General features: G+C 44.0%; 1 protein-coding gene across 4 annotated transcripts in view; it reads left to right on the plus strand.

Annotated features, from left to right (window-relative positions):
• WDR17 (WD repeat domain 17) overlaps positions 1 to 16,443 on the plus strand; it is a 1,003,384-nt gene that overhangs the window by 953,800 nt on the left and 33,141 nt on the right. For 3 of the 4 annotated variants that reach the window (XM_085641859.1, XM_085641857.1, XM_085641858.1), the window contains one exon: positions 1,956 to 2,139. In XM_085641859.1, the coding sequence (XP_085497985.1) occupies positions 1,956 to 2,139 (184 nt within the window). Of the gene's footprint in view, positions 1 to 1,955; positions 2,140 to 16,443 lie in introns of those variants that run through there. The other variant, XR_014978161.1, reaches the window with a different exon arrangement.

Consider the following 16,443-nt stretch of genomic DNA (forward strand, 5'->3'; position numbering starts at 1 on the left):
CGTAGGCAGGATTAAAGATCAGGATGTCATGTAAACAGCAGACGGGCTGCGGAGCCGGGAGCTCAGACGTCCTGTCCGTCCGCCATCTTGGCTCCTCCTTTGTAAGGTGTTTGTTGAGGCATACATCAAGGCTGTGCGCTCTTTCTTCTGGCCCTCGAACTGTTGTCTGTCACATTCATAACTCAAAGAACAGACATGGGATACAGATACCCGTATGTTTTGGATAGGTACATCATTTCTTATTATTTACATTGACCAACCCAGAGGTGTTCCTTCGTGCCCTAATCCTTTATGCAGTCATTTTATCACTTCTCAGGCTCAAAGTTTAATTGAGGGAAATACAAAGCTCTGGTCATGTCACCCACCACCACTAGTGCCAGTCTTTGCAGGTACAATACGATCTGGGTCCCCAGGGGACTTTGATTTCTTAAACACAAGTGCGGCTAAGGAAGCTGTACCGAAGAAAAGAAGGTCATGAGGACGTAACCAACCCAAGAGGGACTGAGCAACGCAACGAGAATGCATGAAATTTCTTCAAACGTTACCTCATTTTGTGAGTTTGACTCAACCTATGGACATAAAATCGTTTCGCAAAATGTTGCAATTCTCTCGTTTTATGATCTAGGAGGTATGAACTGACAGAGAAGTTAGGAATAACTTGTTAACTATTTTTAGCCTGTTAAAACCGTATGGCCATAATTCTGAGCATCGGATCACTACCCAGATCAGGCGCAAACCTGGTACCCTGAGAATTGCAGTAATTATTCACACCCACAACTTTTCCATTTGTGCACTTCACCAGGTGATACTTGGCAAAACGTGCAAAAGGGAAACCGGTCTAAAAGTGCAGTGAACAGACTTTGGATCTTATACTGAGTCCGCAAGCCATCCCTCAATCTGAGGTGACATGGTTCAGAATTATACTTTATGGTGGGCGAGAATGTACCTAGCTGATGTTAGGTTCAGGTTAGATGTAGACATAAATACATGATTTACAAATTCAGTATTGCTGGAATTTATCCTCACAAAGACGATTTGTGAATGTTGACATGCCCCCATTAGGTTGGAGCTTCCACTGCTGCACATGTATGGGTGGGGAATGTTTGAGCGCATTCCAGAGAGGCCCTAATTGTAAAAATAGGTTAATACCCTCGATCTAGTAAATTTGTGGGTATTGATATATAACTGTTTAATGGTAAGTTTCCACCCTGGAAATGTTTGTAAAATGTGGTCAAGTCAAATGTAACAGTAAGTGTGCTTCCAGGATGGCAAAGGAGTGGGAATACATCTTATGGGGTATTTTGGAAGGAAAATGCCCATCTGTAAAAACTCGTCCCTGATCTAGAGACAAAAAAACACACATTTGTATTTGACTTCCGTGTGCACAATTTTCTATCTACATACAAGCATAACTTTTACTCATATGTGTACACGGGTAAAATATGAATATCATATATTTCGAAGTGTATGCCAGGAATACCTTAAGAATGTCTTTAAAATGAGAACTATTCTCCATCTAAGCTTTTCACAAAGGTTCACGTATTCCTATGGCAGCAGATTTCTGAGTTGTACCTTTCCCGTTTATGAAATGGCCCTGTAGGACAGAGACCGAGTTGTACAGAAATGAAGTCCTGGGAATTTCACAATGTCTGCATCTAATGTCAAACCAGTAAATGCCCTGAACTTAAACTCCTTTGTATAGTTTAGAATTGTTCCAAGGATGCAGCTTTGATGGTATGATAAAAGAAATGAAAGCAGATGAGAGCAAAGAGACAGAACAATTGAAAAAGAAAACAATCAGTGATTGAATGGCCTAGTGGAGGGAGCACCTTGGTCGGATAGGGAATTAGGATACCACAAAAAGTCTAAGGACAAGTGTTTTTTTGCAGAGAATCTTCCACTAACTACTTTTTAAAACAAACAGTAATCGTTTTAATCCCATTTCTCGAAAACAGATCTACTGAAGACCTGCCGTACACCCCTCCATCAGAATTGCAGCGAAAGGTGTATGCAACTTTGTTAAGTCAGATAAAAGAAGAGCCTCTGAAAGGGATGATTGGACATGATTACGTCACTGGATCAAACCTTCCAAGCCACTCCGACGTTCACATTTCCTGCTTGACAGGGTTAAGGATACAGGTGAATATTCACAGTTTCCTCTTTATTTGCTGGTAATTTTCCCTTTCATAGAAAATGTGTTTCAAACGAATGTCTTTTAGTTGTCCATCTTTAAATAAGGTTATTCCTAATGTATGAAATAAAATTGACCAATAGGCCTGTCTTATCTTTTTATATGTAGAGTTCTCCGAACCCAACTGTAGAGCCGCCGCAATCGTAAACTTTCTTGTAACTCGTAGTTTGTGAATAGTAAAAAAAAAAAAAAGTAAATTTACTCAAGTGTAAGTTTACTTTTGCGAATTAGGCCCTGAATATAGAAGTGCTAGTTGTGAAATACCGTGCACCCTGCCCTATGGGCATTTAGATCCTACATTAGGGGTGACTTAAAGGTATTACAAAGGAAGCTTTAGGCCTGGCAAAAGGTTTATTTTGTCAGATCGAAATGGCAGTTTACGACTGCATACCCAGGCTGCAGGGGCAGGTCTGGGCACATGTTTCATAGTGCTACTTTAGTGGGGAGGGGGGTAGGTGGCAAAATGAATGCTGCAGTCTTCTAGCAGCATTTAATTTACAGGTACTAGGTACATGTAGTACGATATTCTAGGGACTTTTAAGAAAATTGAATGTACTCATTAGGAATATGTCAATTTTACCATGTTTTATTAAACACTTCATAACTTGTCATCACTGAAACAGGTACAAACATTGCAAATGTAATCACTTTGTTGGAGTTACATAGCATACAAAAATCAAAATGAGGTTGATATTTGAATGCATTGGTAATACACAGATTGTTAATCACAAGAAGGGTAGAGATTTATTTACTAGTCCTCAACCTCTGATGAACTGGAAGAGGAAGATGTAATTTCGCATAGCCGTTGTGGGAAGCTGCCTCTTCATAAAGTATACCAAAAAGAGGCAAACTGTGCAAAGAGTCCAGGTATCCCTTATGAGTGGACAGGGGTTTGCTCTAGCAATCTCAAGGTGCTCTTCTAGGGGGTAGTGTGATCGAGCATGCCCAGGCTTATCAGAGAGGAGTGTTAGACATCTGAATTACAAACACACAGTCAATAAATGATGCACACAACCCAGTAAGGAGATCCACATCAATTTATTTAAAAAAAAACTCTTATCTTAATATATCTTTTGGCAACAAGATCTTCAAAATCAGGTAAGTAAGCTTTGAGTTATGAATTTTTACTGATTTGAAAAATCAAAACAATTTCTGAAGCGGTAATGTTATCCTATGGAGGAAAGACATACACTGCATACAGGTACTTCAGAGCTACTTCTAGGACCAATTTCCTGGACTTAAGGTAAGTATGGGGCAAGGCCTAAGGCAGCAACAACAGGTCATCTCGGGCGGCACAGGGGCGGCACGGGGGCGGCTGGGTGCAGAGGTGCTTTTCATTGACGGGTGCCCAATATTATCCTACGAGGATCGGTCCTGTCGAAAGGAGGCTGCAGGATTGGACTAGGAAACCAGTCCGGCTGAACCAACAGGGGAGCTCAGGTCTCACGTTGCTCAGGGATACCTTTGGTTCACTTCCACTCGGCCCAGGGGTAAAAGGTGCAGAGGTGTCTTGAGGAGTCTGGTTTTTCACAGCCAAGTCACTTGCGGTCTGGGCTGCATATAGAGCATGCTGGAAGCGTCAGGGAGTCCATTCCTGGCAAACCCAAGGTGGGCTTCTTCTCTGGAAGACTGGGGGTCCATGCTGGCACCTTTGGCCCACTTCAACTTGGTCTTGGAGCGACGGGTGCAGTGGTGCTGGCCGGTGTTGGGTTTACATGGACCGGAGTCCTCACAGTTCCTTCATTGGTACTTGCAGGGTGCAGGGAAGCAGCTCCACAGCTCCACAGGAGTTCCTGGGTCTTGGCAGAAGTGCTGGGGATCCTCCCAAACTTTTGAAGGCAGTAGGGAACAGCGCACAGGCTGGCAGGGTTGTTTGCAAGTCAGTTGCTCCATCCACAGTTCTTGCTTTTTGCAGCTCTTCAGTCCTTCTTCTTTTAGGTTGACTGGATCTGATTACCTGGTGCCAGGGGCTCCTCTAAATACTATATTTAGGGTAGTTAGGGTAGTGTAGGGTAGTAGCCAATGGGCTTCTTACCCGTGGGGTCAATACGCCTCGTTTATGACCCTTCATGTGGGAAGTGGGCATAGCCTTGTCACAGAGTTCCTAAGTTTGCCATCACAAAGATGGCAGACTTCTGATTTTTGTATTCACTTCAGATAGCCCACCTTAGGGGTGTAACTAATCTGAAGGTGAACACACCTCGCTGACTACTAATTTTCCAGCGTGTTGAAGTGCCAAATGGGCCCAGGACAGGAGTGTTTGGCATCCTCTTCTATGAGGGAAGCCAGAATCGCATGCCAAAGGCAGTGGGCTCCTTGAAGCTCCCTGCCTTGGAATGCTAATTTGCAGACCATCCTGTGGGCTTTATTCCTGACTTCCTGAGAGCAAAGGCCCTCACTCCTGGGGGTCAGAAACTCGTCTGTGGTGGCATGCTGGCTAGGACCAGTCAGTCAGCACATTAGTAGTTGGTAGGCTTTCAGGGTGCCCTCTGGGTGCATGTATTAGTTAATCGATGACTGGATTCAGTGGGATCGGTATGGGTTTATTAATACAAGATGTTTGATGCCAAACATCTGTAGTTTCAGAGAAGCCATCATGTAGCTGTGGAACTCGTGTTTACCCTTGTCCAGGAGATGTTCTTAAGATGACTTCCCTTGTCACTTGTACTGGCAATAATGGAACTGGTCAGTACATAGGCATATCTGATCATGCAGATATGTCCACAAATGTAATATAATGCACCCTGCCTTAGGGCTGTAAGGCATGCTGTAGGAGGACTTACACATTTTACATGCAGTGTTTAGGGGACATGGCACACAAGTGTATTTCATGTTGTTTTTTTACTTTTCAGAGCACTTTGTCACGCAGACTGAAGTGGTAGCCTGTATGAGGTTGGTGCTGGGTCGCTAAGAGTGGCACAAGATATGCTGCAGCTCTTAGGGACTATCTTTAGTACCTATGCCCTAGGTACCAGAGCCACCACTTACTAGGGACTTACAGAAGTTCTAAAGGCCTGGTCACTTAGGGAGCGAGTGACCAGTTATTTTGTTTTGGGGAAAGAACACTGGCACTGGGGTCCTGATTAGCAGGGTCCCAGTTCACTTCCATCAAAGTTGCATCAAATACCAAGCGAAATGTGGGCACACTACTGCAACAAAATCCCAGTTTCCTATACCCGCACTTTCTGCAGTTTATCAGACGTAGTCAACACCACTCTGATGTTGTAATCCCACTTCACATACACCTTAAACAACTGCCAAACTTGCAAACCTACCAAATTAGCTAACAAATTCTTGATAGCAGGCTTCTTCAACGCTACTGGTAGCTCTCCAGCTACCTGTGAGTAGCTCTCCACTGTGCAGCCCAGCCTACTAACTTAGAAGCTTTTGTTTGTTTGAATTAATATATGTATACCAAAAATGAGACTGTGTATTTGTGACAAAATTGTGTGTATCTTCAAAGCTCATTGGTTGGTGTCTGCAGAAATATGGCTGCATTTTCGAAATATGTTCAAAGCTCATATTTAAATGATGAAATCCTTGGGCGCAGGGAAGACTTATCACTAACATGATCACATTTGTACCAGGGATATCATGGTTATGTGTTACTCATGCAGAGGCATTAAAAATCAACAAAGTATTTTTTTTATAATAATGCTGGCAACTTTGCCTGGTGCACCAAGCTGATCACTGCTAGAAGCCTTGAATATGGGGGCGACTAATGTAATCTTGTCTAAGATGGTTACTATAACAACAATATTATTAGTATCAGTAGCTCGGGATATTTTTATTGAACTTAAGTAGCTTCTATAACTGAAAAGGTTGAAAACCCCTGCTACATAGCATAAATGTTCCAGATCTTACACCACCATACATGCATTGAAGGAACAATTGTTTGCCTTAAAACTTGGGCCAAGACACACCTAGCCAGTAGCAGGAAATTGGTCATCAACTTGCCAAGTGGGGTCATTAGTGAATAAATACTATCCTCTCCAGGGAATCCTAGCAGCACTATAAGAGGCTGCATGAGTAGCGAGATCCCCTCTATGTTTTAAATTAACGCTATGTCAGACCAATATGTTTGAACATGGCTAAATGACCACCACATGTGAAAAAAAGTTCTCCTCACAACTCAGTTCTTCCACCAAAGCTCAGACCTTCCAAACATCTTTTGCAGCCTGATAGGGGGATAGGTACCAGTGAGTAAATAGTTTGTATCAATTTTCTTTATATTGCACACAAATAAATGATGGACAATTCCATGCCAAATCTTACCCCATGTATCCTCTGATATCTCTACCACTAATTCTTCCTACCATTGAGAGGTATACCTATGCCTAGATTTAGAGTGCAAATCAGAGAAGTGTCTCTAGAACCATGATATTCCTTTACAGGTCTGTTTGTTATAACATATTTTTTAAAGTCAGGTCTCCTCGCTCCCAGCTAAGCCACCATCCCAGGGGATCTTCCCAATGTAAGAGTTTTGTAAGTGTAAAATCATAATCTTACTCCAACTCCACCTCATCTCATATTAACTCTCAGGTGTCTGGGTCTCCTTAAAGAAAAGGTCTCTCAGAAGTGGAGGGTCATCATTGCTCCAGTGTTTGAAACTCGGGTCAGTAATGCCAGCCATAAAATCTGGGTTATAAACAATCAGGTCCATTGGGGAAGGGAATGGCGTAGAGCTCCTTGTGATCTCGTGATCCAGCGGACAATACTGCAAAAGTATTGATGAGACACGCACAATGGAATCTGTCGTCGGTCAACCATAGTACATCGGAATCAGTGAAAAGCTTTGCTGTACCATGACCCCTCCCTCACCATTGGGACTTTAATTCCAATCAAGGCCAAGATGGATCTAGGCTGCCTGAATGTAACGCCTAATATTAGGAAGACCAATCCCTCCTTGAGTGTGCTGTGCAGCATCGTTGTTTTTGAGGCTCTTGGTGCTTGCTCCTTCCAGACAAAAGACAACATCCTCTTCTGAATTTGGGCTAGGAATTTGAGAGTTTCCCACAGTAGAAGAACTATCTAATTTGTGTTTTTGTGTGAATGGTCGGACTAGAATTCAGAATCATCATCATCATCATAAAAAACGTTTAATTCGGTCAAGAGACCATAAAAGTGCAGGTGCAATACAGCTCATACAGATAGTTTAAAAAGCTGACAATATACTATAGTAGTCTAGTAAAAAACATCAATCAATCAATGATCTAGATTCCATTAAGTAGTTAGGCTAAGCACTATTTAACAATACAGGGCCACAACTACAAAAACCTTTGCCTATTCCAGTATATACAATGTGGCCTACTATGTTGTCTTCATTCTAAATGAGCACAACTCTTAAGACCAATTTAAATATTATCAATAAAAATGGACAACATTCCAATTAAAACATAAAAAGCTACTAAAAAGAGATAAAAGGAAAATTAACGATCTCACTCTTTCAGTAATTTCCTTCTTATTGCCCACATATTACCCAAATCTTTGCAAGCGAGCAAGTGGTTGCCAGATTAGGGTCCACTCTAAGGATATGGAGAGCTTTGCCCTAAATGCGTGTACCCAACTGCTTGCAAATTGGTTTAAGCCATTTTTCTCTCGGGCGACAATACACCAGACAAGCAAAAAACACATGGGCAATTATCTCTGTTAAAGAGATGTAGCTGGGGCAAAATTGGAAAACAGTGGAAGGCTGATGCCATGAGCATTTAAAAGAGTTCAAGGGAAGGGGACCAAACCTGAACTGCATATAAAGAATTCAGAATCTGTATACAAGTGGATGGTAGCTGTTCCTATAGGGAAAAAGAGTGGGGCATGGTTGGAAAGTATAATGATCAGGGAAATATTCCTTTTTGGAAGATAGAGCCCTCACACACCCAAGTGGGTGTCATGCTTCATCATAGGGCTTTGCTCCTCGTGGAACCGGTACTGCAATTTCCCACGGGCCCTGCAAGTGGGCTCTTTGGTGGAGCTCTTCAATTTCAGCCGTAATGATGAGTGAGGGTATGTGGAGGTAGGGTAGTGGGTCTAGTGAAAATGTATCTTAAAACTACTTATGGGATACCGTTAAGTTTTTTAATCAGTGGCCCTCTTGGCAGGGTTAAAAATAAGTGTGAATGTTGTCAATGGGGTAGAATGAGCCGTGACAAACTCACAATGTGTGATCAAAACGGTCGACATGTTTCACGCCTGCATGGTTCAGGAGTGATTTTTGAGGTTTCTTCAGGACCGACTAAGATAGATATTCCTACCCCACACCAGAGTGGGATGTGTGATTTAGAGAAATAGTGATCTATCTAGGGATACCTAAGGTAATTTGTACCTACGTGTAAAATCGCCAGTCAGATCTCGATTTCCAAACTACAAAGAGGGAGAAAGTGGTATAGAAAAAAAGTTCACATTTATGCAATACATATGGCAAGTAACTTCCGTAGAACCTCCTTGCGACATAGGCAGTTACTCATAGTCATGTTTCTTATGCTTTAACATTTGTCAAAAACATGCTAGGAGCGCAGTCATTGCTCCTGTGTGACTAGTGAAATAGAACAGACAACGAATCAGGCGAATTACATAGTAGTGGTAACGGACATCATCACATCAAGACAAACTGACACATAAACATTAGGCACCCATATACCCACATAGTATTGTTTCCCAGCTCACAGTAGTGAATACTCTTACCCTGCTGGTGTACTGGTCAATGCACCTTAGATCAAGGCAGTGAACTGCGTATTAACTGCAGCTCATAATGAAAATGGATCTCAATTGGATGAAAATGGGTGTACCCACCAGGGAGAGCCTGGAGCGTACAGTCAAAGTTGTGGTACTGACATATTCCGACGCAGAATTTTGCTCTTGACCTACCCATCTCTGCCCGTCTGGAGGTAGATTTCTGGGTGAGGGGTAGCCGTTTATGTGTTTTGATTCTCAGCCAGGTGTGCATCGTTCACCTGATTGTTTTCCGGATTCTGGGTCACAGGGTTTGGAGCCAAATCAGTGCGGCCATCGTGGCCTAGTCAAAGTTACTGAGAAGCATATGCCATTAGCTTTTAGGAGAAAGGTTGCTGTTATGTCAAGATGTTCACCAGACCCAGCCGTGTCCGTAATGGGTGGCCCGGTCCTTTATATAATAATGGGAATCTTATGTGTTGACTGTTTAGGTTATTTCCCTGTGCCCCCCCACCTGGGCTCTTCCGAGTGACAACCCCTAGTGACACCTCGGGCAATTTACAGAGTGATGGATCACAAAATGACAAATCAATTCAGCCATCTTGGCTTGGTAAAAATTACTATGAGGCATGTGCCTAAATATGTAAAAGGGGTTGGTACAATATCGAGAGATGGGCCAACCCAGCCATATGTGTTACAAATTGGTCCTGGGTGTGTTTTGGGAGAGCCACGTACATCATTAACATGGCTATTTTGGATTCCTGTCTCCCTCCTCCTGGGCTCTACCAAGTGACGTTTTGGATGAGCACATGGAGGACCCAGTGTGTTGGACCTAGATTTGTGAAATGAATGGCGGCCATCTTGGAAAGATACTTGTATTAGTGTAATGACTCACAAGTTAGTTAATAAAGATGGGCTAAGGGTTAACGAGTGAATACCTTTAGGGTACCTCTCGGGAGGAGAGTGCTAGTCTTCATAAATGTGGCTCTGTGGGGAAGACACAAATTAGCTTGTGTTGTGGTGTTTGCCCATGTTGGATTCATATAGAGTCCTCCAGGTATGGAAGTCTTGGTAATAACTAGAATACCTCTGTGAGAAAGATATGAATTGGGTATTGTTCTGGTATTTACAAATATCATTGGATGGGACTGTTGTGTCCAAGGGGTGTCGTGATCATAGGTTATCCTGGGTATTTTGATTCACAGCATCATCTGTTACATTCATGTCACGGAATGTCATTGTTCAATCCACAAATGTGGGTTTTTAAACAAAAAGTCCAGCATTGTTCTCTGTTGAACAAAGACCATTTTCCCATTGATCATTAGCTTCAAAGACAGTCCACCTGATGTCATCTGGTATATGATTGACAATGAGAAAGTGTATAGACGTCTTGGTAGTGCAGTGCACATTGCTGCAATGTTCCATTGTTCTGATCTTTATTGGTGTCATTGTCATACCCACATAATTTAACGTGCAGGGGCAGATGATTAAATATATTCCGTTTGTGGTATTACAATTGGTGAGTCCCTTTTGTGTCCAAGTATGTGATTCATCTAGGTGGATCTCCATAGTGGCTGTCGTGAATGGGCACCCAGTGCACACTCCACATGTGTAGTGTCCCGTTACTGGTGGTATACCTCAGAGGGTACATTGTTTTGTCCTAGGAGTCACTTGGGATCTTGTGTGGCCTAGAAGGTTTTTGAGGTTCTGTGTTCGTTTGTATGCAAACCTTGGACTAGTGATGTTGAGAGAGCCTGACTTCAGGATCGACCAATGTTTCTTGATAATCTTCTGGATTTTGTTTGATGTAGGCGTGAAGGTGGTCACCCAGGTGATTATGTTGACTGGTGTACTGATTGGAGCACTTGTTCTGACGCAGCTAGTTAGTAGTTCATGGTAGACCCGACTCCCCTCCCAAGAATTGTCCGCACCTTTTTGTTTGCAAACACTTTAAGAAATTCCTTATCCAAATGAATTAGGTTCATTAGCCTGTTTATTTTTTATTGTAAATATCCAGGGTTCAGACCAAATGGTAGGCAGTGAAACTAAAACAAATATTGGCAAAAACAATAATTTGAATTATAGTCATAAAAATCTGCTACTGACATCAAATACCAAAACCAGCTAGTAGCTTCAGGTCTTATAATTCAAGGTTTAATATTTATTTCTTCTATATTAAGGGAACCCTTAGTCCCAATGCAGCGTTTAAAAATGCTAGGTTTATTTTGCTGCTTCCACAGCTAGAAGATTCCTGGATCAGGTCTTAAATAGTTAGCAATATCATCTGCCTTTGTGAGGATATTTGCAGTAAGCAGACTATTAGGGCTGGCTATTTTCTCTCCAAATTTGACTGTTCTTGTCACAAAAAACTGATTGAAAAGAGTGCAAAGAGGGGGAGGGCCATGGCCTTACCAAGCATAAAGTAGGATTTCATGTACTCAGGCTCTGCTGCACCTCAGCACATAAAGCTAAATATTTGCACCAATCAGCTACGATGACCCAGCCAATCTCCCCTAGCGCTAAAAGCAAGTATTGGTTATGGCTGCCCTAGCTCCAAGCTGGAGCCCCCGGCTAGAGGAGGATGATTGCACAGCCCATAGCAGCGCTCCTACTCAGGCGGCGGCCACCCTCTTGGATCCTGTTAGCTGTGTGGAAGGTGGCTGAGAAGACACAGTGAGGGCCGCCTGAGGGGGTTGGAGGTTGCTGCCTGGACTGAAAGGAGTCTCCCTGTGATGAAATCCACAGAGAGGGCAGCTCCCCTTAATATAATATTGAGGCTGCCATCCATGTTGACAGGTGCCAAGGAGGAGGGTGCCATGGATGGAGGAGTTTGAGGAGAGCATATCGTTCACTCAACAGGCCCTGGGCAGAGAGATAAACCAAGCTGTGCATGCTGAGTAGGACCTGGGCCTCCAGTAGTAAATGAAACAAACACATACCTGGACCTCCCTAAAGCAGATAACAGGGTGTGGTGGACTTCGCAGAAGAATGCCCTTCAGCTTGGAGATGGTGAAGGGGTTCAGTGAGCCAGTAGAACCATAAGTGGTGATGAGCAACTGAAATTGGACACAGTGACAGGGCCTGGACAATTGGACTGACCTAGCAACGTTTACTGTGGTTGGAGGAGTGCAGGGAGTTACCTGAAGGGGATTTCTTTTATAAAAGAAGAGCAAAGACTTCTGGACGCCTGTCCCCTTGAGCCCGCCTCTTTCCACCAACTGATGCAGAGGGTGAACCAAAGTATTATGCTTCAGGGACATCTAAACATTGGCAATCAACTTGGTCCTTGCTGGAGCCTGGGACAAGACTAGAACTATGGCACCAGCATCTGCTCTGTGACTCAAGAGTGGGATGTTCTAGGGCGACCATGGGGAATGCTCTTCAAATTAAGTGCCCTTAAAGTATCAGTTGAGATGGAGACATTAGCAACCCATGGAAGTCCCACGGGGCCCTTAGAGATCGCTCACCACCCGAAGCCGACAGAAGAACTTACCCTCCAAGCTACCCTCCCAACCCTCAAACAAGCTCCAGAGTCTGAAAAATAGAGGATAGAACCTGTAAGGAGCATTCGTCCCTATGTCCTGCGAAGAAAGAGCGGAAACAAGCTGAGAGATTTAATACATCTGACCACACCAGGACAATAGGACAAAATGGCATTGAGTCAAGATCACTGAACTGAAGGAGAGTAGATTAACTTGAATGAGTAACTGATGAAACATCCTAGGAACATCAGCAGCTATGGAAGAGGGTCACAGCGTTAGAAGAAAAAAACATCAAAATACAAACAAGCCGGAAGACCCGTAAAAGGCCATTCAAATTACGGGGTTCCCAGAAGTGCGGAGAAGTAGCAAATACAAAGATTTTTCTGTGACCTTCTACATGTAGTCAGAGACCAGCTACACGCATCGCACATCAAGCTTGATTTAACACATAGGTTCTACTCTCCACAAGGTCTTCCTCCCTGACATTTTCAAAAGGGTGCACTTCTTTGGGGAGAAAGAATTCATAATGAGTGAGGATGAAAGTAAACATCATCTTGAGTGGATTTAAAATCAAACTGTATGAAGACTTGTCCGCAGTGACACCGTAAAAATAGAGACTTATGCCCAATAAGGGATGTCCTTACAGGTCAAACGTTGCTTCCCCCCTCATGTTCCATTGAAAAGGCAAACAGAGAGCCATGAAGTCGCTCTTAGAGCCCAAAACACTTCTGTATTTGCAACAAGAAGGAGATGGAAAGGCCAAAGTATTGCTACACTCGAAGCTGGAAGACTTCACAAATAGAACAAGCCGAGGTCACTACGCATCACAAACTATGCAACACCCAAAGATGATGTAGTCCAGCACCCAAAGAAGGCAGGGGCATAAGGGGAGACAAGGCAAGAACTGGACATGTCCAGTGTTCATAAAGGACAAGATGAACTTTAGACAGTAATTGAGAAGTTACTACTCCTTTGAAGATCTTTAGAAGTTGGGGATGGAGCTGTTTGGGTAGCTGGGCTAGATTCTGGCAGACTGATGGACTGGGTCCACCAATAATTTTCCCTTTTAGCGAAGTCTGGACATCATGAAGACTGCCTCCCCTCACGCCTAGCCATATAATGCATTTAGTTTGGGGGAGCCAATGGGGCCTCTGGCCCATTTATTGCTTTGCTTAAAAATCAAAGAAAAAATATTTGGATGGAAAGATTTCAGAGAGAATTGGTGAGATTAAGAAGCACTCAATACCAAAGACATGTGTGCTCTCCATTCAAGTCAAGCTCGGAGCACCTGTGTATGCCAGTTAAATAAAAACTGTTCCCCTACTGAAGTTAGGACTTAGCCTAGGCCTGCAGCAGAAGAAGGAACATAACATTATGGGCAGAGGGCAGCAATGGCGCAATGTAGACCACACGCTCTAACACTTCTGGAATATACGAGTGGTGGATTCAAAATTTACATTTCCACCCTTACATTGGAGGTGGAGGAGTAAATCTAATCATTGATGTTTTTAGGCCCCTATATTGCCTGTCTGTATCAGTGTGGCACCCATGGGAGCCATTAGCATGAGGCAGGGCCCTGCTGACATCCACATGCCCCATTACCATGCACACCTGGCTCGGAGATTCTTATAAATAATGCAGCAGCGGCCCCAATTCTGCATGAAGGGGCAGCCCCGCAGAGTCCAACAGTAAATCAGATGTTACGAATATTGAAACTGCAGCCAGCAACATCCTCATGAAAGTTTGTGGCTGCAGCTTTGTGAATCTGAGCCAAAATGTTTACATAGGAAAACAATTCTTCTATTGAAAATACCTTCCTGTAGATTTCTCTTCTTAAAATTCCTCCGATTGCTCAGGCTGGCTGTTGCTTTTTTCTAGCATTGTTCTGTCCCCGGCACCTGCTGTCACTGTTGGTGCATCAGTTGTGGGTCTCTGAAGCACCAAACGGAAGATGAAAATTGAAAGGTAGGTGCCTTTCTTCTGCATCTCATACACCCTAGGACTTGGAGCCTGACGCATTCAACATTTCTTTTATTTCACTGTCTCCTCAATAGACGTTGGGCTTTAAGACCTACTCATGGTGCAGGCCCAGGGCAGCTGTCCTCTACAGATGCACATTTGCTGTGTCTCTGGTGCCTGGGTACCAGTCACGATGTAGCATCTTGCGACATCTATGCACTATTAATTACTTTGCATCAGAGCCATGTAAATCCAAATCAAGATTTCCAGGACGAAACCAATTACTGATATCACCTGCCTGGAAATGACATAAAAAGTACATGCGCCCTGCTCTTCTCATGATTGTAAGCGCAGAACGAGCAATAGGGGCAAACTATCTGAGTCCACCTCCGCTAAGGCGTCCCCATTTCTTGAGAAACTGTCTTTTTAGTAAAGTTTTCCATTCTCTGGGGATCCGGCAGGGCAGGGTGAAGCATGTCATCGATTTTTTGTGGGAAAGCAGATATCCTCCTGCACCTAATGAAGATGTTATTGTTTCTAGTCTACCTTCAGGCAGTTCTGATTCCAGTTGCATCCTTCACTGACAACTTTGATGTCATTGTTGGCTTTATGGAACCTCTATTTGTCTCCCCTGGTGGTGAGGGTGACAGCATCCCCCTTAATGCTAGATCCATCTGCCCTACTATATCCTCCCCAGCGCTAAATGTGAATGTGAATATTCCCTGCACCATCTCAGTCACATGTAGCCTGGTATATAGACCCCTGGAAAAGCAAATGTAAATGGGATAGAATTTTGTCAGTTAATAGCTCCATTCTGATTAATACTTCTAACCACGATTCCTCCTTAAGAATATTCCCCAGTGCCAGACTGGATCCTGATATTTTTCACAGCATAGCTCCTGTGTGCCGGTGGGCCTCATTCTGCCCTGAAAGTGACAGTTGGAGTCACATATAAGCACCACCCCTTAGCACACGGACATCAATTCCTTTCTGTACGCACCTTAATTCGTGGATCTGGAGCTAACTCCCAACATTTTTCTCGTGGTGTTGAGCTCGGATGCTTGCACCTTGTTGTCTTGGAAGAAGTCTTTTGTAGTCACGAGATAGGTGACTCCTCCCTTGGGCATGGGCATCGACTCCATCCTCAGATTGTTTTTTTCCGCTGTCGGGTTCGGATGTAACTTGCTGCGCTCTGGGTCGACATCGTTCGATTCCCCTTTGACGTGCAAAAACTCTCACCGCTCGACGGTATTGTTTCGATCCCGAATCTCTCTCAACGCGTATCCAAAACAGAAGACATTTCCGATTTCCGGTCGCCGACGTGGGCCGTTGGGCTGATCGGTGACATTGTCCAGCATATGGAAAGGACTTCATTAAAAAATGCAAGTGTGGGGCTAAATTGCCACACACAGATCTCCACAAGGTCTGCAATCTTTGTCTCTCGCCAGAACACGAGAGTCGACACTGCCAGGCCTGTGACTCTTTCAGGTCCAAGAAGACTATTCGTGATCACCGGGCTCGACGACACGAAATGTCCAGGTCAACCGTTCCGGCGCCGGAGAACATCTTCGAAGCAGGCCCGATGATCCAGACACAGGAGATGAACAACCCAACATCTCCGAAGCCGAGGAATCTGGATCAGAAGACCGGATAATTACCCCAGGTCGATGGAGAGTGAATACTGACATCAATGCCCCTAAAAAACAAAAGGCTCCGGTAACACCTTCACCTTCGGGTCTGGGTCGGCACAGAGACAAAACTTCAGAAGCCCCGCCTCCGGCCCTGCTCCGAAGCATCCAAAGCCTTCAGGCAGCTTGGGATCGAGCCAGCCACACCATTGTGCCGAAAAACCATTGTCGGCACCGAAGCATAAACCCAAGATCCCGTCGGCACCAAGAATCTTCGGCACGGAAACCCAGGGTAGTGGACTCTTCGGCACCGATACAAACACAATCGAAGCCTTCGGATCAAAAAAACAAACTAAACCTTCGGGGTCGAAAATTCCACCTAGGCAAAAAGAGACAAAAACACCTCCTAAAGCTAAAGAAGACAGGCCAAAACACCACCCAGAGCCGAAGTCCTCTGCGCCGAAAAAAGACAGCGGATCCAAAGAACTTTTCCATCCAGATCCACCTGATCCTA

Source organism: Triturus cristatus, chromosome 2_2, assembly GCF_964204655.1.
Source record: "Triturus cristatus chromosome 2_2, aTriCri1.1, whole genome shotgun sequence".
In the NCBI taxonomy this organism is placed as follows: domain Eukaryota; kingdom Metazoa; phylum Chordata; class Amphibia; order Caudata; family Salamandridae; genus Triturus; species Triturus cristatus.